Below are 27809 nucleotides of genomic sequence, written 5' to 3' on the forward strand. Positions count from 1 at the left end.
TACCCTAATATACATTACATTTGAAAGTCTTATGAATTATCCCCATCATACTTTTAGCAACAAAATATGTTTCTAAGCCAGGCCTGGTGGCACATAATCCCAATGGCTTGGGAGGCTGAGGCAGGAGGATCATAAGTTTAAGGCTAGCCTCAGCAACCTAGTGAGGCCCTGAGCACTCCTGGGTTCAACCAAGCATCGCCAAAAGTAAATAAATAAATAACATATACCGGTTTGAATGTTATAATTTGTAATTTAAGGAAATGGTATCCTATGATCAGAGGTTTCTAAATGCTGAAAAGTTTCTTTGGTTAGAATTTTTCACTGCCATTATTAGTAACATATTAGAAATACATTGGGTTAACATATTAGTATTTAGTATATTAGTAGACAGTATCCCATGTTAGTAATATATTTGATTAAAACCATATAAATATGTGACAGATTTTAATAAATAATTGTAATAGTAAGTTTTTATGGGTCCTGCAGGGTGTTTTGGGGTTTATTTTTTGTTTTGGTCCTGCAGCTCTTAATGAGGTGAAGGAAGTTTTTATTGTGCTGGAATAAGGTGCATTATTACACCAGTTCTGCTTCTCCTTTTGTTATTGTTACAGATGTGGTGGTGAGAAGTGTTTTTCACACAGGTAAGTTGAAGGGAACAGAAGGTATTTTGGGGGGGTATGGCAGACTGAACTCAGGGGCACTCACCCTCTGAGCCATATCCCTATTTTGCATTTTATTTAGAGACAGGGTCTCACTGAGTTGCTTAGCACCTTGCTTTTGCTGAGGCTGGCTTTGAACTTGCGATCCTCCTGCCTCAGTCTCCTGAGCTGCTGGGATCACAGGCGTGCACCACTGCGCCCGGCGGAATGGAAGCTTTTTTACAGCAGTGCCATACAATTTTTTGCACCCTTACATGTCAAAAGTCATACCATGATCCACTGTTACCCCGTGTATATACATATTTTTTTTCTTTTTCCTTTTTCTCTGTGCCTGGGATGGAACCCAGGCACATGCTAAGCGCATGCTCTGCCACTGAGCGACACCAACAGCCATTAGCAATACTTTTTGATGATTGGCTGAAGGCCAGTTCTTGCTGCTCCTCTTGGTTGGGTGTGGTTAGCCCAGCATCAATCCTGCTCTCCGGAGACTTCCACTGGTCACGTGTGCCTCCTCCTCTGCCAGTTGCTTCCCTCTGGGAGGAAGCACGTGCGGGCAGAAGGCTCGGGGTCTGCTGCACTCCTGTCCATTCCACGCCGTGCAAAGAAAGCTCCACAAAATGCTCAAACCCACTTTTCCAGGCCAGGTTTTGTTTAGCGGCAGCCGTACTGTCTCGCACCTGTCGGTTCATAAACCTGTTCGTGCAGACCCCTGGCTTCTGTTCAGGTGACCCCTGTGATGTGGTGGGCTGGGCGGCTCTTCCCAGGAAGGCCGGGGTGGTTGGTCTGTGGCACAATCAGGGAGCAGGGACAGAAGTGAGCAGGTGTGCAAGCTGCTGGTGCCAGGGACAACAAGTTGCTTCTGCTAAGGAACTCAAGGCCAGTTCCCGCCAGGTCCTGCTGGGTCACCAAAGCCAGGCAGGGACTGACTGCCACTCTTCCTATTCTTCCCATATAAACCGTCACAAAAGATCCTCCGTTCCTTGAGATTCCTGACTCCGATCCTTGACCCCTAAAGGCCCAACTCAGACACAAACTTTCACAGAGAAGGAAAGAGGAGTAGCGAACGTCAGGGGAGCCTCCCGACCAGCACCGCGAGAACCCGGATGGCTTTGCCAGCTCCTGCTCCCCTGCCTCCTCCTCCTTCCTTTTCTTCTCTCCCCTTCCTCCTTTCCTCCTCTCCCTCCCACTCCTCCCTCTTTTGTCTTTGAAAAAGGCAGGTGGTCGGTGGGGTCGAGAAAAGGATTTCTCCGTGGGCACCGAGAGTCCTGGAGATTCGTACCTTCGGTCCACTCATTCTTCTTAGGATCCTTAGTTTGAGGACATCCAGAGCAACTTAGCAGGACACCATCTCAAAATAAAAGGAGGTCTGGGGATGTAACTCAGCGCTAGAGAGCTTGCCTCACGTGCTTGTGACCTGGCGGTCCCTACTAGTGCCAATAAAAAGAAAGAAAAAGAAATCACTTTAAACCTCCATCCTTGTTTCAGTCAGTTTTTCCACCCTGTGATCAGAAGACCCAACAAGAACATTCAGAAGAGGGCAGTTCTGCAGGGGCCATGGTTTCAGAGGTCTCAGCCCAGAGAGGGCCAACTCCATCCTTCGGGGCCCAAGGTGAGGCAGAACATCGAGGCAGAGGAGTGTGGGGGAGGCAAGCAGCGCAGGACATGGCACCAGAAGCAGAGAGAGACCCTCCTCCTGCAGCCACAGCCTCCCTGCCTACAGTTACCACTCAGTTAATTCCTATCCGCGCATTGACGCACTGATTAGGTTACGGCTGTCTTAACAGGAGCTTCTGGGGGACATCTTACACCTAAACCATAGCACTTTATTGTCCTGCGTCTCTGTTCCAGCAGGCAAGTTTGTATTCTATGAAAATTTAAATGGCCAATGATATGTCCACCTGGTGAGACATTAGGCAGCTGTTGAAATTTTGTTCATGGAGGTATGAAGTAATATTTAGAAACAATATGTCTTAATTTTTTAAGAGGAACAAAGTTGCCCATTAGGATGATGATTATTTAAGAAGAACTCTTATTAGAAAACTCCAGAAAGCCTCACATAAACATGCTCGTCATGGTTCTAGGTGAGGTAATGAAACACTGGGAGATGCACATTCATTCTCTCATTTTATTATCTGAAAACATGGGCTGAGACTCAGCTCAGGGCGGAGCCCTTGTCTAATTGATGCGTGCAAGGTCCTGGTTTCCATTTCCAGCACCGAAAAGAAAAAGTCTTAATAATGGAAAAATAAGGAAGAAAGTCATCCGATAGTATCCCCCAAGCTATTCAGGCAGTCTCCCCCTGGTGCAGCAGGTGAGATGGGCTCTGGCTGGTGGACAGGGAAGCTGCTCTCCAGCTCTCACCTGAGGCTACAAGACCATGATACTGACAGCAATTCTGACACTAACATGCACCTCTCAGACCCACTCCTTGGTGGGTGACACACTGGGCACCTGCCACGTCAGGGTGAAGTCTAGTGGCTTCATCAGTTCAGTGATCAGTGCCTTCAAGACAAGTAGGCATGACTGGGGGAAGAGGCAGGATGCAGAGGGGGAAAGAAGGGGACATAGCAAGAGATCATGGGCTACAGCGGCACCTCGGGTGACTTCTGGTTGACCCAGGTGCTACTGGTTGCCTGTTCTACGTTCATCTCCACTTCCTTGTCAGGGGGTAAGATCACCAGGGGTTGCTTTGTTTTGCTTTAGGGGATGGGAAATGATTTCCCAAGGTCTCTTGCAGCCAGGAATGGCTCCTGGGCTTTGTTCTGGGCAGTCAGATGTGGGAGGAAGTTGAAGGGGTGGGGCTTCTAGACAAGCCATTATTTTTCTGATGAAGATGGACAGACTTGTTTGCCACAAGTTTTCCCTTCTTTGTTCTTGCCCCGTCTTGTCTGGACCACAAGCAGAACGCTGGAGACGCAGTGGCCAGCTTTTGTCCAAGACATGGAAGCCTGAAAAGATGAGCGTATCAGGGTTCCCAGAGAGACGGCCAGCGGAGCAGGTGAGAAGGGGGCTCTAGGAGGAATTGGTTCACTTGAACACGGAGGCTGACCTGTGCCCGAACGGGCGGGTAGGCCCGCGGCCAGCTGAATGGTGGAGAACCACCCTAAGGTGGAGTCCAGGAGAGTCCAGGAGAGTCCAGGAGAGTCCGAGTCAGGGAAGCTGACACTGCAGCCCCGTCTGGGGCCAAAGGCCTGAGCCCCAGGGCGGCCCGGCCAGGTTCCAGAGTCCAAAGCTGAAGAACCTGGAGTTCTGATGCCCCAGGGCAGGAGCAGAGCATCCCTCCTGCTCTGAAAGGGAGAGTGAGAGCAGAGACCCTCAGGTTATGACCTGGGTGCTCGTCCCCTCTAAAACTCGGACACTTGGTAACAGAGTGGAGCAGGGGCCTGAGGAAGGTGATCAGGATCAGCTGAGGCCTCAGGACGAGGCCCCCCTGGTGGCTTCTGAACTGGCATGCTTGCTCTGTCTCACCACACGAACCCTGAGCCTTCTCAGGACTCGGCATAGTCAGCAAGAAGGCTCCTGCCAGATGTGACCCCTCAACCTTGAACCTCCACCCCAGGGTTTGTTCTTTCTAAATCAGGGAGTCTCTGACATTCAGCTCCAGCCACAGAGCAGAGTGAGGTGCCTGACCGCCTTCTCACTTTCCCACTGGGCACCCAGCTGGTGGGATGGCACCTGCCCACACTAGGGCAGCTCCGCCCCATGCGGTCCATCAACGCACACTCATGCTTCTCTGGAAACCCGCTGAAGCCGCACCCAGAAACCGCTTCCCAGCCGTCTGGGTATGTCCCAGTCTAGTCAAGTTGACACCCAAGATTAACCATCATGGTAAAGTTCTGGGAGAAAAGCAGAATCTTGATTCTCATTCTGATGTAAAAGTGAACTTGTGTTAAAGCTTGTATTTAACTCCTGAGGAAAACAGGATCTGGAGTCAAGGGAAGTGGAAAAGAGGCCAAAGTGGCTTTTCCAGGGGTGGCAGAGAGACCTCTGGTCTCTACCTAAAAGGGCAGAATCTGCACATTTGTAGGCTGAAGGCTGTGGAACAGAAGCTGCAGGGAACCTCCCTTCTCACAACTGTTCCCTCCTGCCCTCCTGCCATGTGGCCACCTGGAGCTTGTGTCATGGCAGTGGGACAAAGTGGAAGCCCAGGCCTCAGCCAGAGGGAAGGCAGGAAGGGAAACTGGGGAGAGCCCAGAAGGGACTCACACTGGCCCCCACCTGGAGCGGAACTGCTGTCCCCAGTCCTGAGTCTCAGGATCTCGTGGGAAATACAACCCCCAGGGAAAAAAGGAGAGCTACAGGCCCAGGGAACTGCCCTTACCTACAACTGTTCCCCTGCCACCTCTGCCCCCGCCCTAATGCGCCCACCACCAGCAACTGACAGAGTTCCTCCTAGGACCTGGCCCCGAGAGACCCTATAAAACCCAGACCCTGGTTGTAGCCCAGCGCCATTTTCTCCTTGAAAATGTGCCCCTCTATTGTTTAATTAGCATCACGGATCCCTTGGGGTCTATCTCTATTTCTTTCTCTGTTTTCTCCCTCATTTGCTTTCATTTTGTGCCCAACCTGGGAGTTCAGGGCTCTTTACCCCTCCCGTCCTAACAAACCTCTACCTCTTTTTCATATTTCTCTCCCACTTCTCTCTCTCTCCACCTTATACTCAAAGGTTAATGACAGTCATGTTTAAACGGCTGATGAGACGTGGAAAGTGACCGCTGATCATCAGCAGTTCTGATTAGCATGGCTGAATTCCCAGACGGACTATCCCCTCCCCTTTCTACATTACACTCAAAGAAGGAGGACCGTCCTGCTCTCCATGTCCACTATAGCTCAACGGTGGCCAGGACACAACCTGAAATCAACCCCAGTCCTGGGATAGATCTTTGCTGCCTTGCTGCCACGGAGATAGAGCAAGGACCCATATCGGGTCCTTTGTGGTGGTGTAGGCATCCTCCTTCTAACCCTGTCTGCGCCACTTCCTTCCTTCCCTCTGGATTCAGACCTCCGGGTCAGAGGCTGCCTTCCGCCACTTTGTTCCCGTACGCAACACCACCCTTCTCATTCTTCAGGGCGGTCACATCCCTTCCAGTCTCCCTTCAGAGGTGCCCTGCCCAAGACCCTGGCCTTCTGGCTCATCTGGACCTGAGGGGGTCTTCCACCAATGGGGTTTCAGGGCGGCACGCCCTCTCATTCTCCAGTGGAACTCTGTCCAGGACGGGAGTCATCAAGGGACATGTCGATGTAGCCCCTTCCCTGGTCAAACTGCCCCACATGGGGGCAAACAGTCATCCTAGGGGATCCCCCTTAGGTTGTCTCATTAAAAAAAACTGTACCCAGATCTGGCCACAGTCTAAATTAGATCACCTGAGTCGATAGCCCAAATTCAGAATTTGGAACCTCTGACCCCCAAATCCTCCAAGACTTAGACAATTTCTCCAACGAAATGGCAAATGGCCTGAGGTTCCTTACCTCCAAGCTTGCTGCTCAAAGCCCTCATTATGCCAACCTGGCTCTGCTTACAATTAATTCTTGCCGACTCCCATTTCCTGAAACCCCCTAGATCAAGTCCTGACCCCCATCCCTCCTCCTCATTTATTGCCTTCGAAATAGCAGATGAACCCCCACCTTACAAAACCAAGGGGCCTTCTGCCCCCTCATCTCAGCCCCCTCCCCAAGCCCTGAATCCCCACTCCCCACATCTCCACCTCCCACCACATGGCCTGAAACTCTTCTTCCAAAGCTTGTTTCCCCTTTGGAAAGTAGCCGAGACTGTGGGGTCCATGTTCCCTTTTCTTATTTTCAAAATGGAGGGCAGATTTGGCTCATTTTCTGAAAATTCTAGTAAGTTCAGGAAGGATTCATAAGTCTGACTCAGGCCTATCACCTTACTTGGGCAGATGTTCACTATATTCTCACTTCCAGCTTGACCCCAGTGAACATGCCCATATTTGGCAAGCTGATCTCCTCCATGCTGGCCTTCTCCATACCCCAAACTCTTCACCTGGCAAGGAAAAAAACAACAGAAAAATCTGTCTCAATTAGAGTAAAACTACTGCTCATCTGTCCTAGTTCAGGAATACAAATTATTTATTTTCTCCAGTGGGGATATCACCCAGAGCACTAACAGGCTTGCCTCCCACTTCAAATCGAGGAGAATAATATGAAATCGTGGTCTTATGAATATGAGGACCCAAAGGACAAAGGGAAAATGTAATTTTAAGGGCACAACTAGCTGGCAAATGTCCTCCCTTAAATTAAAATAGTTTTCAAGAAGTTAATTAGTGCCAGGACTAGTGGCACATACCTATAATCCCAGTGGCTCAGGAGGCTGAGTCAGGAGGATCACGAGTTCAAAGCCAGCCTCAGGAGTAGTGAGGCACTAAGCACCTCAGTGAGACTCTGTCTCTAAATAACATTCAAAATAGGGCTGGGGATGTGGCTCAGTGTTTGAGGTCCATGAGTTCAATTCCTGGTCCAAAAAAAAAAAAAAAGAAGAAGTTATTTAGTATCCTCCATTCTGACGGAGGCTCCAGACAGAGTCGTGGAAGGAAAGGAAGAAACTGCTGACCCCTAGAGGCCCCGGGATGGGGAGCTGTCCCAAAGTCAAAGAGACAGTTTTCTTGGCACAGGTACCCATGTTGTGTTCTCCTTCACTTGTCCTCCCAAGTAATAGTAGGGGATGGCTTAATCACAGTTGAGATAAAGGAGTTGCCTAATGATATTCTGCATCCAACCTGGCTTTCCTATCAACTGGGGAAAAAAACTGGTCTCTGGAGGAAACACACACTACAGGACCACACCTTAAGAGGCTGGCTTTATAAAGGAAAACATATGGTTAAAATGCCCAATGAATGAGGTTTTGCCTCTCAAGCTCAGAAGAGCAGCTTCCCTCACTTACCTTCTGCCAGATCTCTCTCTGTCCAAGGCTTGCATTGAAATGTAAATTGCAGAGGCCTGCAGGGCTTGCAGAGAACTGATGAGGGGCTGAAGGAAAAAGTGTGTCACTTTTAAATCCAAGCCTCCTGTGGCTGGTTATCTTGCCACCCTGCTTTCTTAACAATATCCACTCCAGCATAGGGAGGGAAAATAGAGTGACCAAGTCTTCTTTACCTAAGGATTTTAGTGCTGTCTCATTCTTTCACTCTAATGTTAGACAAAAAGTAAGCTCTAAAAAGATGTTTTATATGCTCCTTTACTAGAGTAATCAATGACCATGTCATTTTTTTAGAACTCTTCATTTTTTTTTAGAATTTTTTTTATTGGTTGTTCAAAACATTACAAAGCTCTTGACATATCATATTTCATACATTAGATTCAAGTTGGTTATGAACTCCCAATTTTACCCCAAATACATTGCAGAATCACATCGGTTACACATCCACATTTTTACATTATGCCCTATTAGTAACTGTTGTATTCTGCTACCTTTCCTATTTAGAATTTTTTTAATTCCATATTTTCAAGCTCATGGTTTTATGATGAATTCACATTGGATCTTGTGTGCCTAGATTAAAATATTTTCCTGATCAGTCTTATTTTATCTAACTATAGAGGTTTTTACACTCTGTCTTTGTTCAAGGGCCAATTTTTAAGGGTTAGCTCTCAAATACGTTAGGAAAATTTCCTCTTTCAAGGGATACAAGATCTCTGTCTCCTGTCTGTTTTGTGTATGTGTGCACACCTGCGTACTGTATTGTTGTGTCTACATGTGTGCTTGTGTCCATATGTCATGTACATGGTATCAAATTTGGTATATAGATAAATGCTACATAAAAAATCAAGTACTCTTAACTTCTCAAATTCCATAAGGTAATATATTTAAACATTAAATGTGTTTTTATAGATTGGTAAATGGAAAAAGGTTTTAGATTGCTTTGTATCTGTGTCTTTACTGAAACAAGATTACTGAGGGTTATGATTCTAGCTTTGCACTTCTCCCGGGTGAGCTGCAAGACCTGTGGGCCTGCTCCTTGACTTCCCTCACAGGATGGCCCCCAAACACCAATCTTCACCCCAGTCTCAAATGTAGAAACCCAAACTGCCCCCTGCCCCAAGGCAGGTAGATTCATCAGCCTCTCTGGGCTTGTGGAAGGATGAAAAAGAACACGAAGAAGCAATTGAACTTATTGATGAAATAGACTTAACCAACAAGCCAATGAGGTGATATTGAAAGTAGAACAGAAATATAACAAACTCTGCCAAGCATTTTTTTTCCCAGAGGAAGTCATAAAAATCACAGATTTGGGGGTAACAACATTTATCCACCATCCACAAGTGTCTGCACTGCTTGGGGAGGAAGATGAAGAGGCACTGCATTATTTGACCAGAGTTGAGTGACAGATTTGAAGATATCCAATCAGGTTACAGAATAGATTTTTTATTTTTATGAAAATCCTTACTTCAAAAATAAAGTTCCCTCCAAAGAATTTCATCTGAAAGAGAGTGGTGATCCATCTTCAAAGTCCACTGAAATTAAGTGGCAGTCTGGAAAGGATTTGGTGAAATCTTCAAGCCAAATGCAGAATCAAGCCATGAGGACGAGGCAACATGAAGAACCAGAGAGCTGCTTTACCTGACCACTCTGAGGCAGGTGCAGACGAGTTAGGAGAGGTGACCAAATCCATTGCAGCACTACTTGGTTCCTGATATGGAAGATGAAGAAGGGGGAGGAGAGAAAGAAAAAGAAGATGATGATGGTGATAAAGCAGGAGTAGAAGATATTGATGCAGAAGGGAATGAGGATGAAGGTGAGGGAGATGAAGATGATGATGAAGGGGAGGAAGGAGAGGAGGAGGAAGGAGAAGATGACCAATTGAACACTGGTGGATTCCAACCTTTTTTCTTTCTTTCTTTTTTAAAATTCAGTCCCTGGGGGCAAGTTGCAGTCTTTTCCTTCCCTCCCGCCTTGTGCTCAGTTGCCCTGTTCTTGAGGTCTCTTTTCTCAAACCGTGTTTCTCAACTTCTTTTGGGGGGAAATGCCTTGAGTAAAGTACAATGGGAAAAGAATCTCTACACCCTTCTGTTCTAAATTCATTTTTATCCCTTCCTGTCTCAAAACAAAAACCTGTATGGAGTCCACAGCACCGTGCTCTGTGGGAAAGAAGCCCTTCTGCTCCCTCTGTGCTGGAAGCTGGAGGGGGCTGGGCCCTGTGGAGTGCATAGAATTCTAGATTTTCCCTCCTTTCTCTGTATATTGGGCTCAGAGATCACACCGTGTCTCTATGTGAATACGGACAGTTAGCATTTAACAACATGTGTCTTCTACTTTTTTGTTTAAAAAAAAAAACACTTGGGGCTGGGTTTGTGGCTCAGTAGTAGAGTACTTGCCTCACATGTGTGAAGCACTGGGTTCAATTCTCAGCACTGCATGTAAATAATGAATAAAAATAAAAATTTATTATTTTTAATAAATTTAAAATTTAAAAATTATTTAAAAAATACTAAAAATTATTTTAAAAATTTAAAAACACTTAAAAATATTGTTTAAAGTTTAGCAAAGGGTAGGTTTGAGATGTTTTGGTGGGATAAGTGGGCTTTGTGACAATATGGCTTCTTCTTTGGCATGTTTAATTGTGATGTTTAATGGACATACTTCCTGTTTAAGATGATACTTTTAAAATAAAATCCTCTTCTAATGATGACTTGAGCCTGCCACTCAATGGGAAAACCGGCAGAACTTCTGGGATCTTATTTGGAATTGACCTTCTCTCTCTCTCTCTCTCTCTCTCTCTTTTTTTTTTTTTGGTGGTGCTAGGGATTGAACCCAGGGCCTTGTGCATGTGAGGCAAGCAGTCTACCAACTGAGCTATATCCCCAGCCCAAGAATTGTCCTTCTCTATTGTAATTTTGTTTATTTTTAAATTTTCTTTTTTTTTTCACTGTAAAGGAAAGATGAAGCTCAGTTTTAAACATTAAAAGTATACAAGTTGCTTTGTTACAATAAAAAAAAAAACTAAATGTGTACACACATACACACAGAAGATTCTGTCAGGTGTAATTTATATACAAAGAGTATGAGAGTTTTCAGTTGGGTTTCAATTAAGGTACCATAAAAACATAAAAATGTTTCATCTTATTAAAGTGGAAAAATTTGTCTCAACTCAGAAATTTTATAAGGGTTGTTTCATAATGTGAATTATGAAAAAGAATCAACAGCTAGGAAAGAGATATAAAAAGATTCTAGGTATAGAAATATATTTTAATATGGAAAATAGAAGAAAAAATTCTGGATGTGAAAGTCTTTGTGTTTGGTAAAGTAAAAAGCTATAGAATGTCTAAGTAAGTTGCAGAAGGTTTGTGGAGGGAAAATGTCAAAGAGTTTGTGTGTAACTAAGTTGACTGTATATAAATAGCACAATCAGTTAAAGTTATTCAAGGTTTTCTCCTGGGTCAAATATTAGTGTACTAATTAATATAATAAAGTTTAATCCTCTATGGGTTGAAATAACAAAGCTTTCTTTTAACATTAATCTATTTTTATCTATCAAGATAATCTCTTATTTCTGTTAAGTTTTATTCTTTAGAAAAACTAGTCTTGAAGGAATTAGGGTTTGTACAAGGGTTAAACAACAACTGTTATTTTAGAGTATTACACTACCTTACAGAGTCTAAATTTGTATTTAAAAGCTAAACTTGATTAATATAAGAACATCAGTGTAATCATGGGACTGTTAATAGCTTCTTTGTGATATCTTCAAAGTAAAAAGTCTTTTTTTTTTTAAAGAGAGAGAGAATTTTTTTAATGTTTATATTTTAGTTTTCGGCAGACACGACATCTTTCTTTGTATGTGGTGCTGAGGATCGAACCCGGGCCGCACGCATGCCAGGTGAGCATGCTACCGCTTGAACCACATCCCCAGCCCCAGTAAAAAGTCTTTAATACATAAGGTTTAAAAGAGAACTTTTACCAAGCTGGTATTCTTCAAACTAAAGTTTAAAGTAAGGTTTGGGACTATAAAATTATGTTTCTTGTTTTATAACTATTATACAAACTCAATATGTTTTTGTTCTTGTTAATTTGATTTTGTATTTTCCTTGTAAACTTTAACTGTTGTCTGTTAGTGCCTTACAGAAGTACAACTTCTAATATAACAACCTGAGCTAATTTGAGTTAATAGGCCATCACCTACAGGATGATGTATGGCTAAATCCAGTACTAATACTGACTCCAATTAAATAGAAGCTGTAAATAACCATAAATTTATAGACATTAAAGTTAAAATCTAGTACTTTCACTTTAAGACTGGTGAAAGTGGCTTGTTGGATGTTTAAGACCAAAACATGGAAACTAAAGGTAAGAAAGTAAAAGGGCCAAGAAAGAAAATAGTCAATATTTGGCTCTTACCCTCTGAGTCAGCTTAAACTCAGGGAACAAGGGGACTTCTCTAAGGCTTTTCCAATTCTGGGCCACATCACCTCCTGATCTGGGGATCACTGAGACCCTAGAAAACAGAAAGTTGAAACAGTGCACATGCTACAAAGAAGAGGTTTGTTGAAGAGGAAGATGTCCCTGAGGCAACATAGTCAAGGAGACCCTGACCCATCCTGGAAAATGGCACTAAAGGAGCTAAGAGGCTACTTTCAAGTTCCCAAGAGTGATGCCCTGAGGGAACTTAGCTGACTCTTAACAATAGACAGGAGCAAGGTCAATTTGACTAGCCTGGTCTTAAACACCTAGTAAAACCAGTTATAACCAAAGTACAGCCATACTTTGGCATTAAAAAGAAAATACAATAGTTCTTTTAATGGAAATTAAGATGTACCCTTGTCAGCCCCACAGCCCTGGTGCCCCTCAAATTCTGAGGTATTTTTCCTTTGTGAGGCTCATATTTAACACTGTCTACCAAAAATCAGACTGGCCTCTGTACCTTGGCCTTCCCTACTTCTCAAATTGATGTTTTACCTAACAACCAAAGTTTGCCTATCCTGATAATGGTGCACACCAGACACAAGACAGCCTTCAGTTTATTCCCTTACTCATAGGACTTCAGATATCCACATGGATATCTCTGGCACAGGAGCAGCAGGATCGCCTTCTGCTGAACAAGGTGACCTCTGCCTCTTCCTAGGGGGAAGAATGTTGCTTCTATATCAATCATTCAGGACTGGTAAGGGATAAGGTTAAACAACTGATTGGAGCAGCAGAGAAGAGACCTAGCTGGTACCTGGTGGTCCTATTGGGGGATCTAAACTGATGGACTTCCTGGTTACTTCCCACATGTCCCCCTTAATTTTCATCTTTTTCATAATAACCTTTCTTCCCTATATTCTTTATACAGAAACAGCTTCTTCTCTTCAAATATGCTTCAGCCCCACTCTCTTTCTCCAGGAAATTAATTATACAAGTATAGCTCCTATTTTCACTGTGCTGCGCCCCATGTCTCTCTAATGCTTATTTCTGTATTTCCCATTCTTTCCTGTGCTTCAGTTCAGATGTTTTCTATTGATTTGTGTGCAGTTCACTAACCCTGTCTTTAGTTTGTGTCTAATCCATAGAGTTCTTGACAGGGTGACTTGTTTAGGCTCAGAGGCCTCCCAAGAACACATCAAAGCTATTCTCCTCCTGCACTTGAAACTGACCATCCTGAGCCCCACAAGGAGGAAATCACCCAAGATGGCGTCAAGTTTCCCTCCCTCTACACCCCTGTGTCTCAGGCCACAAGTGCAGGAAACTTATGGGAACCCTCCTCGCCTCTGTGTTCTCTTCCATATCTCTGATAGGGGATCCCCTACTCCTTCCCCTTTCAGAAGGAAGTAGCTAGATATGATGACATTGCCCCAGCTCATTATACAACTTTCAGAGTCTGGAATGAAGGCTGTAGAAAATAGGTTGCAGGGAACTTCCCTTATCCACAACTGTTCCCCTCCCCACCCACCTGTCATGTGTGTAAGCAGAGATCTGTGGCCAACTGGAGCTTTGTCATCGTAGTGGGATAAAGTAGAAGCCCAGGCCTCAGCCAGAGGGAAGGCAGGAAGGGAAAATGGGGAGAGCACAGAAGGGACTCACACCTGGCCCCCACCTAGAGCTGAACTGGCTGTCCCCAGTACTAAGCCCTGGGATCTCTATCCACACCCTTTGAAGGATGTGGGAAATAACAACCCCCAGGGATAAAAGGAGAATATAGGCCCAGGGAACTTCCCTTACTTACAACTGTTCCCTTAACCCCCCTGCCTTCCTCAAATTTTTCCTACGTAGCCCTTGCTGTAGCCTGTCACCATTTTCTCCTTGAAAGTGTGCCCCTCCATTGCATGATAAAGCATCTCTGATCCATTGAGGTCTATCACTGTTTTTATCACTATATATATATATATATATATATATATATATATATATATATATATATATAAAACTTTTGGTACCAAGGGATATTTAACAACTGACTGACATCTCCAGCCTTTTATGGTATTTATTTAGAGACAGGGTCTCTCTGAGTTGCTTGGGACCTTGCTAAGTTGCTGAGGCTGACTTTCAATTCGTGATTCTCCTGCCTCAGTCTCCTGAGCTGCTGAGATTACAGGCATGCACCCAGCTTATAGGCAACAATTTTGCCATTAGTTAGGTAACATTGGTTACAGGGATGTGAAAGAGTGCTTGTCTGAAAGGAGGATCTGATTTGACAGCAGGTGCGATGGCATTTGGGGGATAGAGCATGGCTTTCCAACAAAGTACAAAGTCTTCCTGCAGAGGGAAGGATATGTAAACTTTCCCTTGAGCAGTGATGTCGGTCCCGACGGACCTCTGGATGCCTTCCAAAGGAAAAACATGTGCCTATTTTCTGAAGTGATGATTTCTGCTAAACAAACCTGGTCACTGTCTTAATTGTTGAGACTAGTTGAAGATGATTTGGTTATGTGGGTGCTGCTGGGTGTTGAGTAAAAGTCACAAGGACTGAGTGCCTGCTCTAGATCCCAAGGCACCAAGGTGAAATGGAGTCATTCATGATGAAATTCCAGGCCACGAAACTGACACTAAGTTGTTTATCTGATTTTCTAAGAAATGAGAAGGCCGACCCCCAATTGACCATGATCAGGATTTGGCTAGCATGATCAGGAAGTCCCCTGTATTTTAACCCTACATGGAAAGCCACTTTGAAAGAATAAATCTGCTTTTTGTTTCCTGTTTCTGCTGTCTTCAGCCCTTTCCAGTCTATAAAGCCCACCTCCTCTGCCTCAGCCCCCAAGGGTGTCTTTAATCAGATTTTTAGAGAAGATGCCATCTAAATTCATGAATCACTAATAAAAGCCAATTAGACCTTTAAACTAGTCTTGTAGTTTTGTCTTTTGAAGAGGAGATATCAAATACTTGCCCAAGGTGGAGGGAGGACAAAGACTCTTTTCTGGTAAGAGCTTCCCCATATTTCTCTGAGAAGCAAAAAAAACTGACTTTAGTTTTATCTTTTGGTTTACACACCAGTCCATCAATAAACTAAACACTCCCTCTAGGGTGTGGTGCACCAGCTTCTCTAACAATTAGAAGAGCCAGAGGCAGTGGAGAGCTGCTGAGCCACTGAGAGCACTGGGAGCCTGACTATTCCAGAGCCCAGAGCCCAGAGCCCAGAGCTGGAGACAGCTGGTATCTGCAGCTGCGTGTACCCTCTGGGTACTGGCCAAGTCTGGACAGGCACATGAGGCTGAAAATCCAGATTCCGATCCCACAGAGGGCCACGGCCAGGGACAGAAAACCAGCAGGGCTCCTGGTGGAGACCAAAGGGGAATTCCAAGGACAGTCTGCTGAATCCTAAGCTTGTGTGGGACAAGCAGCTGAAAACTAAGTGTGAAGCCTCTGAAGAGCCGAGGAAAGTCCCGGTGGACTTGCCTAACTGAGATCAGGTTTGAGATGTGCTGGAGTTCTGGGGAAGGGACTCCCCGTTAGAAACCAGAGCCCTCAACCCTGCCTTGGCTCACAGAGTCCTTGACTGGATCAGGGCACTGGAAAAGGGGAACACTCCCAGGATGGTCATAACATTGGATGCCTTAAAATTTTAGAAGCTGCATTTGGCATCTCAGAAAAATTACTAGGTGCATGAAAAATAAAGCAAAACAAGAAGACAAATCCACAGATACCTAGATATTGAAATTACCTGACTTTGAAATAATTGTGATTGACATATTAAAGAAAGCAGGGAAAATATGGAGAACTTTACTTGAGTATAAAGTATATAAAAATATATTCAGTGGAAACTCTAGAACTGAAAAGTATGATAAATAAAGTTATGAACTCTATGGATTAGACACAAACTAAAGACAGGGTTAGTGAACTGCACACAAATCAATAGAAAACATCTGAACTGAAGCACAGGAAAGAATGGGAAATACAGAAATAAGCATTAGAGAGACATGGGGCGCAGCACAGTGAAAATAGGAGCTATACTTGTATAATTAATTTCCTGGAGAAAGAGAGTGGGGCTGAAGCATATTTGAAGAGATCGTGTCCAAGAACACAAGTTCCCTAAGACTGATGAAAGTCATCAATTCACAGATTCAGTAAGTTCTACGACTCCTAAGCAGAGTGAATACAAAGTCACTCATACAAGTGCATCATAGTAGGACCTCTGAAAACCAAGGACAAAGGTAGAAATTTAAAAAAAAAATTTAGTTGTAGTTGGACACAATGCCTTTATTTTAATCATTTTTATGTGGCGCTGAGGATCGAACCCAGTGCCTCGCACATGCTAGATGAGCACCCTACCTCTGAGCCACAATCCCAACCCCCAAGGTAAATTCTTAAAAAGAGCCAGAAAGAAAGCCAGCCACGGCCTGCTAAGATGGTCAGCAGACACCAGAAATGGTGGAGTCAGAAGACAGTGAGGTCAGCACCTTCCGTGTGCCCAAAGAGAGTTCACAGATGTCATTAAAATTCCCCCAAAGTTTTATGCTTTGAATAAAAGTGTTTCCTTACAGCAATTTCTGTCTCCCCATTTTTGGTAGGGCAATGGGCAGCACTGACATTGGATCCTTAACGAAGTTTAGGCAAGAAGCTTCATTTGGAAGACAGGGATAGTAGAGGCTTCTGCTTTGATCTTTTAATTGTCATGAATAATATATGGTTTATAATTGTTTTCTGTACTTAAAAAGAAAAAAGTTAATTATTCTAACATTTCAAAAAAGGTTTTTCAAAGGGTGAGTCTAGCAATGATTATTCACTTTCTTACTTCCATGATCTGCTTAGTTCCCATTCACCCTTTCTTAAAACCACAAGACTAATATTCTATGTCAATTTCTTTTTCATGTTAAAGTGTTAATAAAACACTGAATTTAACTTAATACTATTAACAGCAAGGTTTTATTTATTCTGTCATCTCTGTCCTTACTTCCATGTCTTTCCAGAGCAAAAGCATGACCTACCCAGCCATTGAGGCAGATGTACTCAGGTTCCTGGGTTAAAAATCTGGGACCAGGTATGTCAAAGATTCCAACCAGCACACAGAACTGGAGGACTACACACTTTTAGAGGCTTCTACTTGAGTCCCAAGTGAGCTGGCCAGTCCTCTTCTTAAAATCACTATGATCTTCCCCGAGATATAGCCTCCTAGCACACAATCCCTGGGAATCAGAGTAGTCTTCTTATCCAATCTTTTCATAACTTCTTCAGCTTGTGCCATCTTCTAAAATAAGTAGAGTCCTAGACTCCCAGTCAGGTGGGAACAAATCATTCTCACCATTTACTTGGTCTCTCTGTGGTTTCCATGTTCTACTTGTCCAGCAAAAATGCTGAATAACATGATTGTGACTCCAAATGGGGCAATAAAGAAAAATATCACTCACAACACTTGCTACAGATAGCAGGGGACCTTTTGCAAGAGAGCCATGGCAAAGGGCACAGGGACCACTGCACCCAGGGAGAGAGACTGGCTTCCACTCTGACTCCAACTAGGACAAGTGAGGACTTATAACCATGGAGAAGGTGGATGAAAAATTAATAAGAGGAAACATCAGGGAAAGGGGTCCTGGTTAAACTGAGTTAGCAAGATTCTTGTTCAAGCTGAATTCCACAAGGACAGAGAAGGAAGCCCAAGATCAGGCCTAGTCAAAAAGAACTAGGTGGCCCACTGAAGTTTTGATCAAAGGAGTCTTTTTAAGGATTACCAGTGAAAGTGAAAGTCCATCAACTGAAAGTGTGAGTCATCACTCAAAGTCCCTGGAAATTCCCATTTATAACCACTCCTTAGAAATTACCATATATATATAGGAAAGTCAAGAATGCACTTGTTTCCTTTTTTATTATTATTAAATTATCTATTTATTCTGATTTGTATTATATGATGGCAGAATGCAATTCATTTAATATTATATAGAGAGAACACAATTTCTCAAGTCAGTGGTTGTACACAGGTATTTTCAAACCATTCGTGTCTTCAAACATGTACTTAGGGTAATGATGTCTAACTCATCCCACCGTCTTTCCTACCCCCATGCCCCTTCCCTTCCTCTTCCTCCCCTTTGTCCTATCTGAAGTTCCTCCATTCCTCCCATGCTCCTTCCATTGCCATTATGAGTCAGCATCCTCATATCAAAGAAAACATTCATCTTTGGTTTTTGGGATCTGATTTTTGGGATCGGCTTACTTCACTTTACACTTGTTTCCTTTTTAAATCCACTTCATCTATAAAAACTTAATTCCAAGTGGAGTGGCTCTCATCTATAATCCCAGTGACTCAGGAGGCTGAGGCAGGAGGGTCACAACTTCAAAGCCATCATTGAGGCCCTGAGCAAACTTAGCAAGATGTTGTCTCAAAATGAAAAATAAAAATAGAAATAAAATGGGCTGAGGATATAGCTCAGTGGTAAAGTGCCCATGGGTTCCATCCCCGTATCAAAAAAAAAAAAAAGTTCACTATATAACTTAATCCAGCACACGTATATCTTTCTGATTAAAGCAACTATAAAAGATGAACTGTCAAAGCCACCTGTTACTCTGATTTTCTATCCAGAATTGATAATAATCAGCATTAAATTTCACTGCCATGCAGAGGGTGTTTAAGGAGTTTCTAGTTTTAGATGAGCAGAAGTGAAATCAGATATTCCTTGATTCTTTATCACCACAAAATCCATAGCAACAAAAACACAAATGCAAATCAGGACGACTTCTTCATCTCAAGAAACTGCAGTTGGAGCCAATAAATATCAATGTTTGAAGAAGACAGGTTAATAAAAATACAGTCCGAAAAATAAAAGCTGGATTACTGGGTCAAAGAGAATGTACACTGGGGTTCTGCCATGCTAATCTCCTACAAGTTTACAGATCTACCCTTCCACATGGCCTTGCCACCAAACATATAAGTGACAACATAAAAAACAGACAATGTATTCCTTCAACATCAAAAACTTTTGTGCTTCTAGACACCATTAAGAAGGTGAGAAGACAATCCACTCCATCCTGAAAATATGTGCTAATCATGTTTATCTTGCCTGAGATCCAGAATACATAAAGAACTCTTAAGCTCCATAATAATAATTTAAAAGCTCAGTTTTTTAAAGATGGGCAAAGAATCTAATTAGATATTTCTGCAAAGGAAATAATGGCCAATAGGCACAGGGAAAGAGGCCCAACATAATTAGTGAGTAAAGAAATGCAACTGAAACCAGAGAGAGCGAGCGATTTGCACTCATTAGAGTGGCTAGAATAAAAAAAGAAAGATGTTGGTGACACTGTGGAAAAATTGGAATGCTTATGCTTTGCTGGTAAGAACACAAAATGGTACAGCTGCTATGGAAAATACCTTGGCATTTCTTCAAAAAGATTAAACACAGAGTTAGCATATGAACCACCAACTCCAATCCTAGTCATATACCCAAGAGAACTGAAAATATGTTCACACACAACTTGTGCACTAATCTTCACAGAAACACTATTCATAATAATATCCAAAGAGTGGACATTATCCAAATGTCCATGAGCTGATACATGGATATATAAAACGTGGCACATTTGTATAATAGAATATTATTTGGCAATAAAAAGGAATAAAGTACTAACATATGAAATAATATGGATTAATCTTTAAAACATTAGGCTCAGTGAAAGAAGCCAGTTGCAAAAGACCACATATTATATGGGTTTTTTCCCCCATTAGAGGGGATTGAACGCGGGAGTGCTCTACCACTGAGTTACAGGGAGTGTTCTACCCACTGAGCTGTGTCCCTGGCCCTTTCAGTTTTTTAAGATGATCTCACTAAGTGGCTGAGGCCGGCCTTGAACTTGTGATCCTCCTACCCCAGCCTCCTGAGTAGCTGGGATTACAGGGATGGGCCACTGCACCTGGTCTATGTGATTCTATTTCTATAAAATGTTCAAACTAGGCAAATCCATGGAAACAGAAACTAAACTGAGTTAGTGGTTGCCACAGGAATTGAAGAAAAAAGGAGAGGTGAGTGGGGGGATGGGAAGTGTGCCTACGGTTGAGATTTTGTTGGGAAAGTGATAAGGGATAGCAAATGGGCACATGGTTCTTCGGGAGGTGATTAAATTCTTTAAAATTATTTTCAGCAATAGATGCACAATGGTTTGGATACACTAAAAACCACTGAATTATACAACTCGAACTGGTGAGTTGTAAGGTATATGAATTATATCTCAACAAAACTACTTTAAAAGTGAAAATACATACTAATGTAACTATAGAGAAATCTTAAAATCATAGAAAGATGTAGATTTTGTAGTATCTTCAGAAAAGATCAAGTTTTATTTCACAAAGTAAGTTTGTTATTTACTCAGTCTTTACAAAGTAACAAATTGATGTAAACATTGTTTTTTAATATTACAAATATTTACAGATACTGTTTTCTTGGGATAACTATCTATTTCCCTCCAATGAATAAGACCTGGAAGCAGCTTGCTTTGACTGAATGCTGATCACTTTTGCTGCATAGCACATTATTCCTGAACCCGTGGCCTTAAAGGATGGCCATTTTATTTACCTCATGATTCACAGGATATGAATCAGGTGGTCCGTTCTGGGCTCTCCCACTGTGTCTGTGGCCACTGGCAGCTGGATGACCTGGCTGAGCTTTCCTGGCATGTCTGGAAGTTGGCAGCTCTTAGCCGGGGTCCCTTGGTTTCCCCCCATGTGGCTGCTCACACTCCAGCTGACTAGCTCAGGCTTTTTCACATGGTGGTCTGCAGCAGGAGAGGGCCAGCCCCAAGGCCCCAAATCTTTGCTTCTGACACATTTACTAATGCTGAATTGGCCACTGCAAATCAGGAGGCCAATCGAAATTCAAGAGGTGGACAAAGAGATCCCACTTCTTCATAGTGTCTGTCACAAATTCAGCGAATACTGGAAATTTTCTGGGTAATGAGTGACATTTTGCACTCTTCTTGAGTTTTCACAATATTTTGGGAACATATTGGTGCTGCTAGAAGGCTCACCTCATAACTCCTTCTCTAAAGAGCCTCCCCCAGTCAGTCAACAGGCTGAGCAATCCACAGGTAATAACCCAAACTCCACAAAACACCACTCTTTTAACAGGCACTGGAGAAACAGGCACTGCAGAAGCAACAGGCAGGGCTCCTTCTCCAGTGCCTCTGGCTCACCATTATCATTACCTGCAGCACTGCTGGAACTAACTCTCCTTCATCCTCCACGGGGCTCAGTTTCTATTGCAGAGTTCTTCCTATTTTCCACGCCCCCTTTACCTGCTCCTCACACAGAGGCACTCACCTCACGCCTCCATAGCACACTCCTGGCATCTGTCTTTACTCCACTGTGCATCTAACTTGGTAGACTCGTCCTCTTGGAACTGGCCCTCACTAACTGAGCCACCGATATCCAGAATCCTACAACCATACTCTTCTAAAAATCTCATAAAAATGAGAGTGGTTAGTTAGTATAAATGCACTTATCCTAATTTTAAAAAAGCAGCATTTAATGCATGCTCTACATGCATAATCTCACTGAATGCCCACAATATCTCACAAAAGTAGGGTTATTATTATTATTCCCCTGGAGCCAGCATTGGTGGGAGTCAGCTGCTGGCAGGCTGAATCTATGACATCAAGTTCCCCCATGACAATGCTAGAGCCAGTCCAAGGAAGGGATTTGGGAGTTGGATGGGGCCAAACCCTCATCGGAGCAACCTTCCTGGGGTCTGCGAGGTACTTCCTATCTTGTGTTGTCTGCCAGCCTTCCAAAGTCCTTAGAGTGCCAACTACCTCACAGCTCTGCCCAGAATCTGTGCGCAACCACCTGGGCGTTGCCCTCCTTCTCAGAGCATTTCACCAATCGCCCTTTTGTGGATACTTATTTCCTCACCTAGACATAAGGACATAGCTCAGCTCATAAGTTAATTTGCATTTACCACCTCCTTGGAAGTAGGAGAATGTCCACAGGTACTGTAGGCGATGCTAGGCCGGCAGCGCGATAAAGGAGAAAGGACCTCGGAAAGCAATCTTCGCCAGAGCAACCTCCGCCCTAGTGGGATTACAGAGGTCTTGGGTTGAATCCCTCAGTTTGGAGGGTCAGGCCTAGTCCAAGCAGCTGGCTGGGTGCGGGGCGGTCCAGACCCTAATGCAGGGGAAACTGCAATGTCCTAATAAGCTTTTGGAGAAACAAAACCAGATTCTCCTTTGAAGTCCACTTACTGGACCAGGGCATCAAACCGCGGACACTGGGCCCGGAACGCCGACCCGACCCCACCCATTCCCGGGTCCTCACTCCGTCTGGCTCAGCGCTGACCCATTTTGCCGCGCCCCCTTCTATAACTGCCCTATCGCGCCCCGCCCCATATCGCCCCGCCCCCTGACTACACCGCCCCGCCCCATCTCTAACCCCGCCTCCTCCCCGCCCCCTCCACTGCCCTGCGCAGGGTCTACCTTCGCCAGCCCCACGCCCGACTTAACCCACGGGCCCGCGGTAGCCACGCCCACAGCACCACAGCCCCGCCCCTTCCCGCCCACAGCATGCTAAAGCCCCGCCCACACCCCCCTCCCGGGCACCGCGAGGGCGGTGCGGCGGCGGCGACGGGGGCGGGGCCGGCCTCACCCGGAATGAAAATAAACGGCGGCCACTGCCGCATCCGGGCACTCGGCAGGTCGCAGCGGGCGCGGCGGCGGCGCAGGTGAGGAGGCGGCGGCGGCAGCGCGGCCTCAGCGGCGCTGCCCGGCGACCCCGCTCCGGCGGTTCGACGCGGCCCCAGCCGGACGCGGCGCGGCGGCGACGGGCGAGGGCCTGCGCGGAGCCGGGCGGGGCGGCGGCGGCGCTCGGACGCGCTGGCGGTTCCGGCCCTGCGGCTCGCGCCAGCGGCCGGGCCAAGGCATTTAAAAGCGGGCGCAGTGCATTCGTTTTCGGGGAGACGGAGCCCCAACGCCCCGTGCGAGTCTGGCGGCCCGTCAGGGTGCCGCGTCCCGCCCCTGCCCGGGTGCCCTCGGGACCGGCCCGCCCTCCACCAGCTCTGGGGACTGTCCCCTTCTACTCCTGACCTCCTGGGAGGAGATGTGCGCGTGTGCGCGTGTGCGTGTGTGTGCGCGTGTGCGCGTGCGTGTCTACACGCTCAGCTCGGCGGGGGCTCCCGGCCGGCTGGCTCCCCTGCAGCGAGGAAGTGAAAGTGAAAGGACGCGCATTGGATAGCAGTTCCAGTTTCGGTTTGAAGCAGTGGTAGTGGAGGATTTGGTGTCTTGGTTGTGATGGGGAACACTGTGTGGCATGCGGAAGACTGAAGTTCTCCAGCTGAAGTCGAAAACTTGCTGATTAGACTTTTTCCCCTTTTGACTTGATTTCATGTATGTGTCATAGCTTGTTTTGTTTCTGTAACTGAAGTTTTGTTAGTTTCCAGACAGTGGCTTAATTTAAAAAAAAAAGAAATTATGTGGTGTAGAGACCCGGAGCTCTTGATCTGCTCCCTGGAGTGGGACACGGGCTAGGTTTGTGACATCCTTTGGCCCTTTTGTCAGGTAGTGGCTTGGTTAGGGCCAGTGAGTGCTGTACAAATAACTGGTTTCCAGTAAGCAGCCCATGAAAGTTATCCCTGCACCCTGTGTGATTTCTAATTCAGGATTTCTGAAGATTTATGAGTAGTACATAAATGGTTGTGTGTGTGTGTGTGTATAAGCATTGAACCCAGAGGCACTTAACCACTGAACCACATCCCCAGCCCTTTTTAATTTTTATTTTGAGGCAGGGTTTCCCTTAGTGGCTTAGAGTCTAATTTGCTGAGGCTGGCCTTGGACTTGAGATCCGCCTGCCTCAGCCTCCAGAGCCCCCAGGATGTCAGGTGTGCATCACTGTGCCCAGCTGTAAGAGGTCTTTTAAGTTATTTGCATTTGAAAAGCTAAGGCTACTAAGTCCTGCTCTGCTTTGCTGTGAGAAGTAGTTTGTTAATACTTGAAAATATAGAATTCTTTCCTGGGTTAATATATATATATATATATATATATATATATTATAATATTATATATAAAATACAGAACCCTCTCTGACTGTTTTTAAAAATATTTGTTAAAGGAATACATTTAAACTAATACACTCGATTCAAAAACCAGGTGAACGAGGTTTGGAAGAATGAAATACCAGTCCTCAATAGAAAAAGTGTTGCTTATCTAGGTTATAATTTGTATATATATATTTGCTCCCTAGAGCTTGTCTTGATCATCCAGGAGCTGATAACTTTTTACTTTTATTACTCCTTGTCTGATCTGGCAGACCCTAAAGCACTGTACTATACCTGCCAGCTTCTCACACACCCCTTTGAGTGACTATGCTAGTGCAGGATGCATTGACATCTCCTTCATGGCATGTGCCTCTTTGGAAGAGTGAAGTTATTCTTGGGACAGAATAACAAGACAGCAAGGGATTGTGTGACAGAGTGCAGAGACAGTGTAAATAAATTTAGAGTAGAATATATAAATTCAGATATAGAGAATATTATTGCTAGTTTATGGTTCAAGCTATTCTTTCTTTATGTTAACTTCCAGTATGGTTGGTCTTTTGTGTTAAAAATAATCTTAAGTACAAGTGAATTTACAACTCTATATTTAGTTGCTTAAAGAGGTTTATTACTTTAGGTATTCATCTTTCCTTATCTTTTCTCTTAGATTATAGAATAATAGCAGGGTAAGAAATAGAAAAGTATAATAATCCTTGTCACATAACAGCAACTTTGGAATCACATTTTGTATTATATATAAATGAACATATATTTTTAAAATATTTTTTAGTTGTAGTTGGACACAATATTTATTTATTTTTATGTGGTACTGAGGATCGAACCCAGTGCCTCGTGTGTGAGGCAAGTGCTTTACTACTGAGCCACAACTCCAGCCCCAAGAACATATATTTTTATATATTTTTAGAAAAGTCTAGAGATATTTAAAACCTTGGTAATTTAGATTAAACTGGAGAGGGAGGAAGAGAACTCTGCTTATTCTACAAAACACCTGAGCATATTAGGTGAGCTATAAATGTGATGGAATTTTATTGATGTACAATTTTGCTTTTAAGGATGGCACAGAAGAAATATCTTCAAGCAAAATTGACCCAGTTTTTAAGGGAAGACAGGATTCAACTTTGGAAACCTCCATATACAGATGAAAATAAAGAAGTTGGTTTGGCATTAAAGGTATTTTTCTTTTAAGATGTAAATAATTAGCAGTGTTATAAATCTTCGTGGTAAATAAGATTCTGGAGTCACAAGAAATTGCCAGGTATGACCATATAAACTTTGGGTATCACAGAAAACAGTAGTGACAGGCAGGTCCCCACTTTTTATGAGGAGTCAACAAGCTTGTTTTTATTTACTTAGATAAATACCCATATGTGTGTGTGTATATGTGTATATATTGCAGGGCAAGGGAGAGAGAAAAGGGGGAAAGTGCTGGGGATCAACCGAGGGCCTTATGCATGCTAGGCAAGTGCTACACCACTAAGCTACATCACCAGCCCTTTTACTGGTTATTTTATTAATAACTGTGTTACCTAACTTCTCAGGCATTGTTTTAGCTTTCTGTCACTATAGCAGAGTATCTGAGGCAATTTATAAAGGCTCATACTTCTGGAGGTTTCGTCCAAGATTGAATGGTCCCATTACTTTGGGCCTCTGCAAGGGTGACACATCATGACAGGCGCTAGTGGTGGAACAAACTGTTCACTTCTGATCCAGGAAGCCAGAGAGGGTGAACAGGGTTCCCTTTCAAGGGCATACCCCCAAATCTAAGGACCTCCCATAGGCCCACCTATAAGGTTCCATCTCCAGCGATAGTGCCACACTGGGCATCAGGCCTTTAAACACATGGGCCTTTGGGGAACATCGTTCATATTCTAACCATGGGAGTGCAGGATATTTTTAATACCTTCATAACATTACATACAATTCCTCACCTGGGACCCAGTTTTGACCAGGACCAATGCCATTATGTCACTGCCTCGCGTGGTCTGCCTCTCAGTCCTCCTTGATGTCATCCTCTGCTATAAAACAATTGCTTCCCTCCCCCATTTCTTTATGGCCATCAGTGTTCATTTTTCCAAAGTACTTTTTCTAACAGTTTTTTATGGCATCATCAGAAATGGTATTATTTTACATGATGTTTCAAGAAACTGAAATTTTCTTGCCTTTCTAAGCAGAAAAACTTTACTCATTTTTGACAGAAATCTCCCATATTGGAACATCCTAGCATGATCTTCTCTGCTTTCTGAGTCTGGGTATCCTGAACATGAGGTAACATTTATCAGGGACCATAAATTGTTGTGAGGACATTAAATTGTCATGTGTAGCAACATAGTGGTGCCATCAGAAGGTGGCAGACGGCACCAGAGTTTGTTTTCTTTTCTCTCTGTCCTGACAGGTGTCACCTTTCCTTCTTTGCAGCCCATATTCTGAATTTTATAGTTTATTGGCTCAGAAATGGGTGTGACATGATAAGATATTTGATCTTTGTCCCCAGTTACTACTCTTGCGAGAGTGGTAAGGATGATAGGAACATCTTTTGTCTTAATGAAGCTTGGTGGCTCACAGCTTCTGGATAGGGCTGGTCACCAGAAAGACCAAGCTCCTTGGTTAGACCCTTGGAAATTTCAGGCCCATTCTCTAGGCTCTGGGGAGAGGAGAGTGACTAGAGAGCAAGTTAACCATGAGTGGTCCATGGTTTAATCAATCATGCCTCCATAAAAATGCTAGGTGACAGGACACCTGCTTCTAAATTGACAAATTCGTCCACGGAACCTGTGAGGCAGAGGCTCCTCTGCTCAGAACCCTTCCAGACTTCACCTTTATATCTTATCTGAGTGTTCACTTCTGAAACTTTAGAATGAACTAGAATAATGAGAGTAGCATTTTCCTGAGTCATTTCCAGCGAATTATTAAATCCGGAAGGGGGAATGTTTGGAACTTTATAGCCAAGTGGAACAGAAGTGTGGGTAACCAGAGAACTGGGTACTTGGCACCTGGGGTCTGCAGTGAGGACCTTTTGTGAGACTGAGCCGTCCAACCTGTGGGTCTAAACTGAACAGCAGGACCCAGTGATATCAGAATTGGTTGGTGTCACAAGGTAAAAAAAATAAACACTCTCAGTAGTCATTAAGTTTTCTAGAAAATTACACTTTTTTTTTTTTAAAGTATTTTATTTAAAAGACTCACCTTTTGGTGACTCCTGGGTTAAAAAAATAAATAAAACAACCCAAACATGTATTGATTGAGTATCCCTATCCCAAATGCTTTGGACTAGAAGTATTTCAGATTTCAGCATTACTGATTTGGGGATATTTGGCCAGACTTTACCAGTTGAGCGTCAAGAATCTGAAAATCCAATATCCACAATGTTCCAAGATCCAAAACTCTGAAACTTTCAGAGCATAATGTTACCACTCAGAAGGCTTTGGATTTTGGATTTGGGGATTAAGGGCATCTTAGCCACTATAGTACATCTGGTTGCAAGGTGCTTCCTGTCAGGTAAGTTCTGAGACGTGTGTCATTAGGTGATTTATGGGAGACGTAAGGGGCTGCTGCTGGCTTGGCATGGCAATGAAGCTTTTTAAAAATGTAAGTAGAAGGGATACATGCTAAAATAATGATAAAAGCACAGTACACTAAGTGAGCAAACCATAACACAATCATTGATGATATTATTGAGCAGATCTACTGAATATAATGGTATGTGCTGTACTTTTACACTGCTGGCAGTGTAGTAGGTGTGTTCACACTGGCATCACTGCAGACATGTGA

At 43.9% G+C, this 27809-nt stretch overlaps 1 protein-coding gene and 1 pseudogene across 4 annotated transcripts in view; both read left to right on the top strand.

Annotated features, from left to right (window-relative positions):
* Positions 1-7874: 7874 nt before the first annotated feature.
* On the top strand, positions 7875-9918 carry LOC101975506 (protein SET-like; annotated as a pseudogene).
* A 12643-nt stretch (positions 9919-22561) lies between these two features.
* The window catches only part of Nub1 (negative regulator of ubiquitin like proteins 1), a 31333-nt gene continuing 26085 nt past the window's right edge, over positions 22562-27809 (top strand). The window contains exons 1-2 of one of the 4 annotated variants that reach the window (XM_078040843.1): positions 22562-22715; positions 25094-25211. In XM_078040843.1, coding sequence (XP_077896969.1) covers positions 22645-22715; positions 25094-25211 — 189 coding nt within the window. In that variant the 5' untranslated portion in view covers positions 22562-22644. Of the gene's footprint in view, positions 22716-22879; positions 23377-23430; positions 23890-25093; positions 25212-27809 lie in introns of those variants that run through there. The other 3 variants (XM_005326683.5, XM_078040844.1, XM_040291245.2) reach the window with 3 other exon arrangements.

This window comes from Ictidomys tridecemlineatus, chromosome 2 (genome assembly GCF_052094955.1).
Source record: "Ictidomys tridecemlineatus isolate mIctTri1 chromosome 2, mIctTri1.hap1, whole genome shotgun sequence".
Taxonomy (NCBI): Eukaryota; Metazoa; Chordata; class Mammalia; order Rodentia; family Sciuridae; genus Ictidomys; species Ictidomys tridecemlineatus.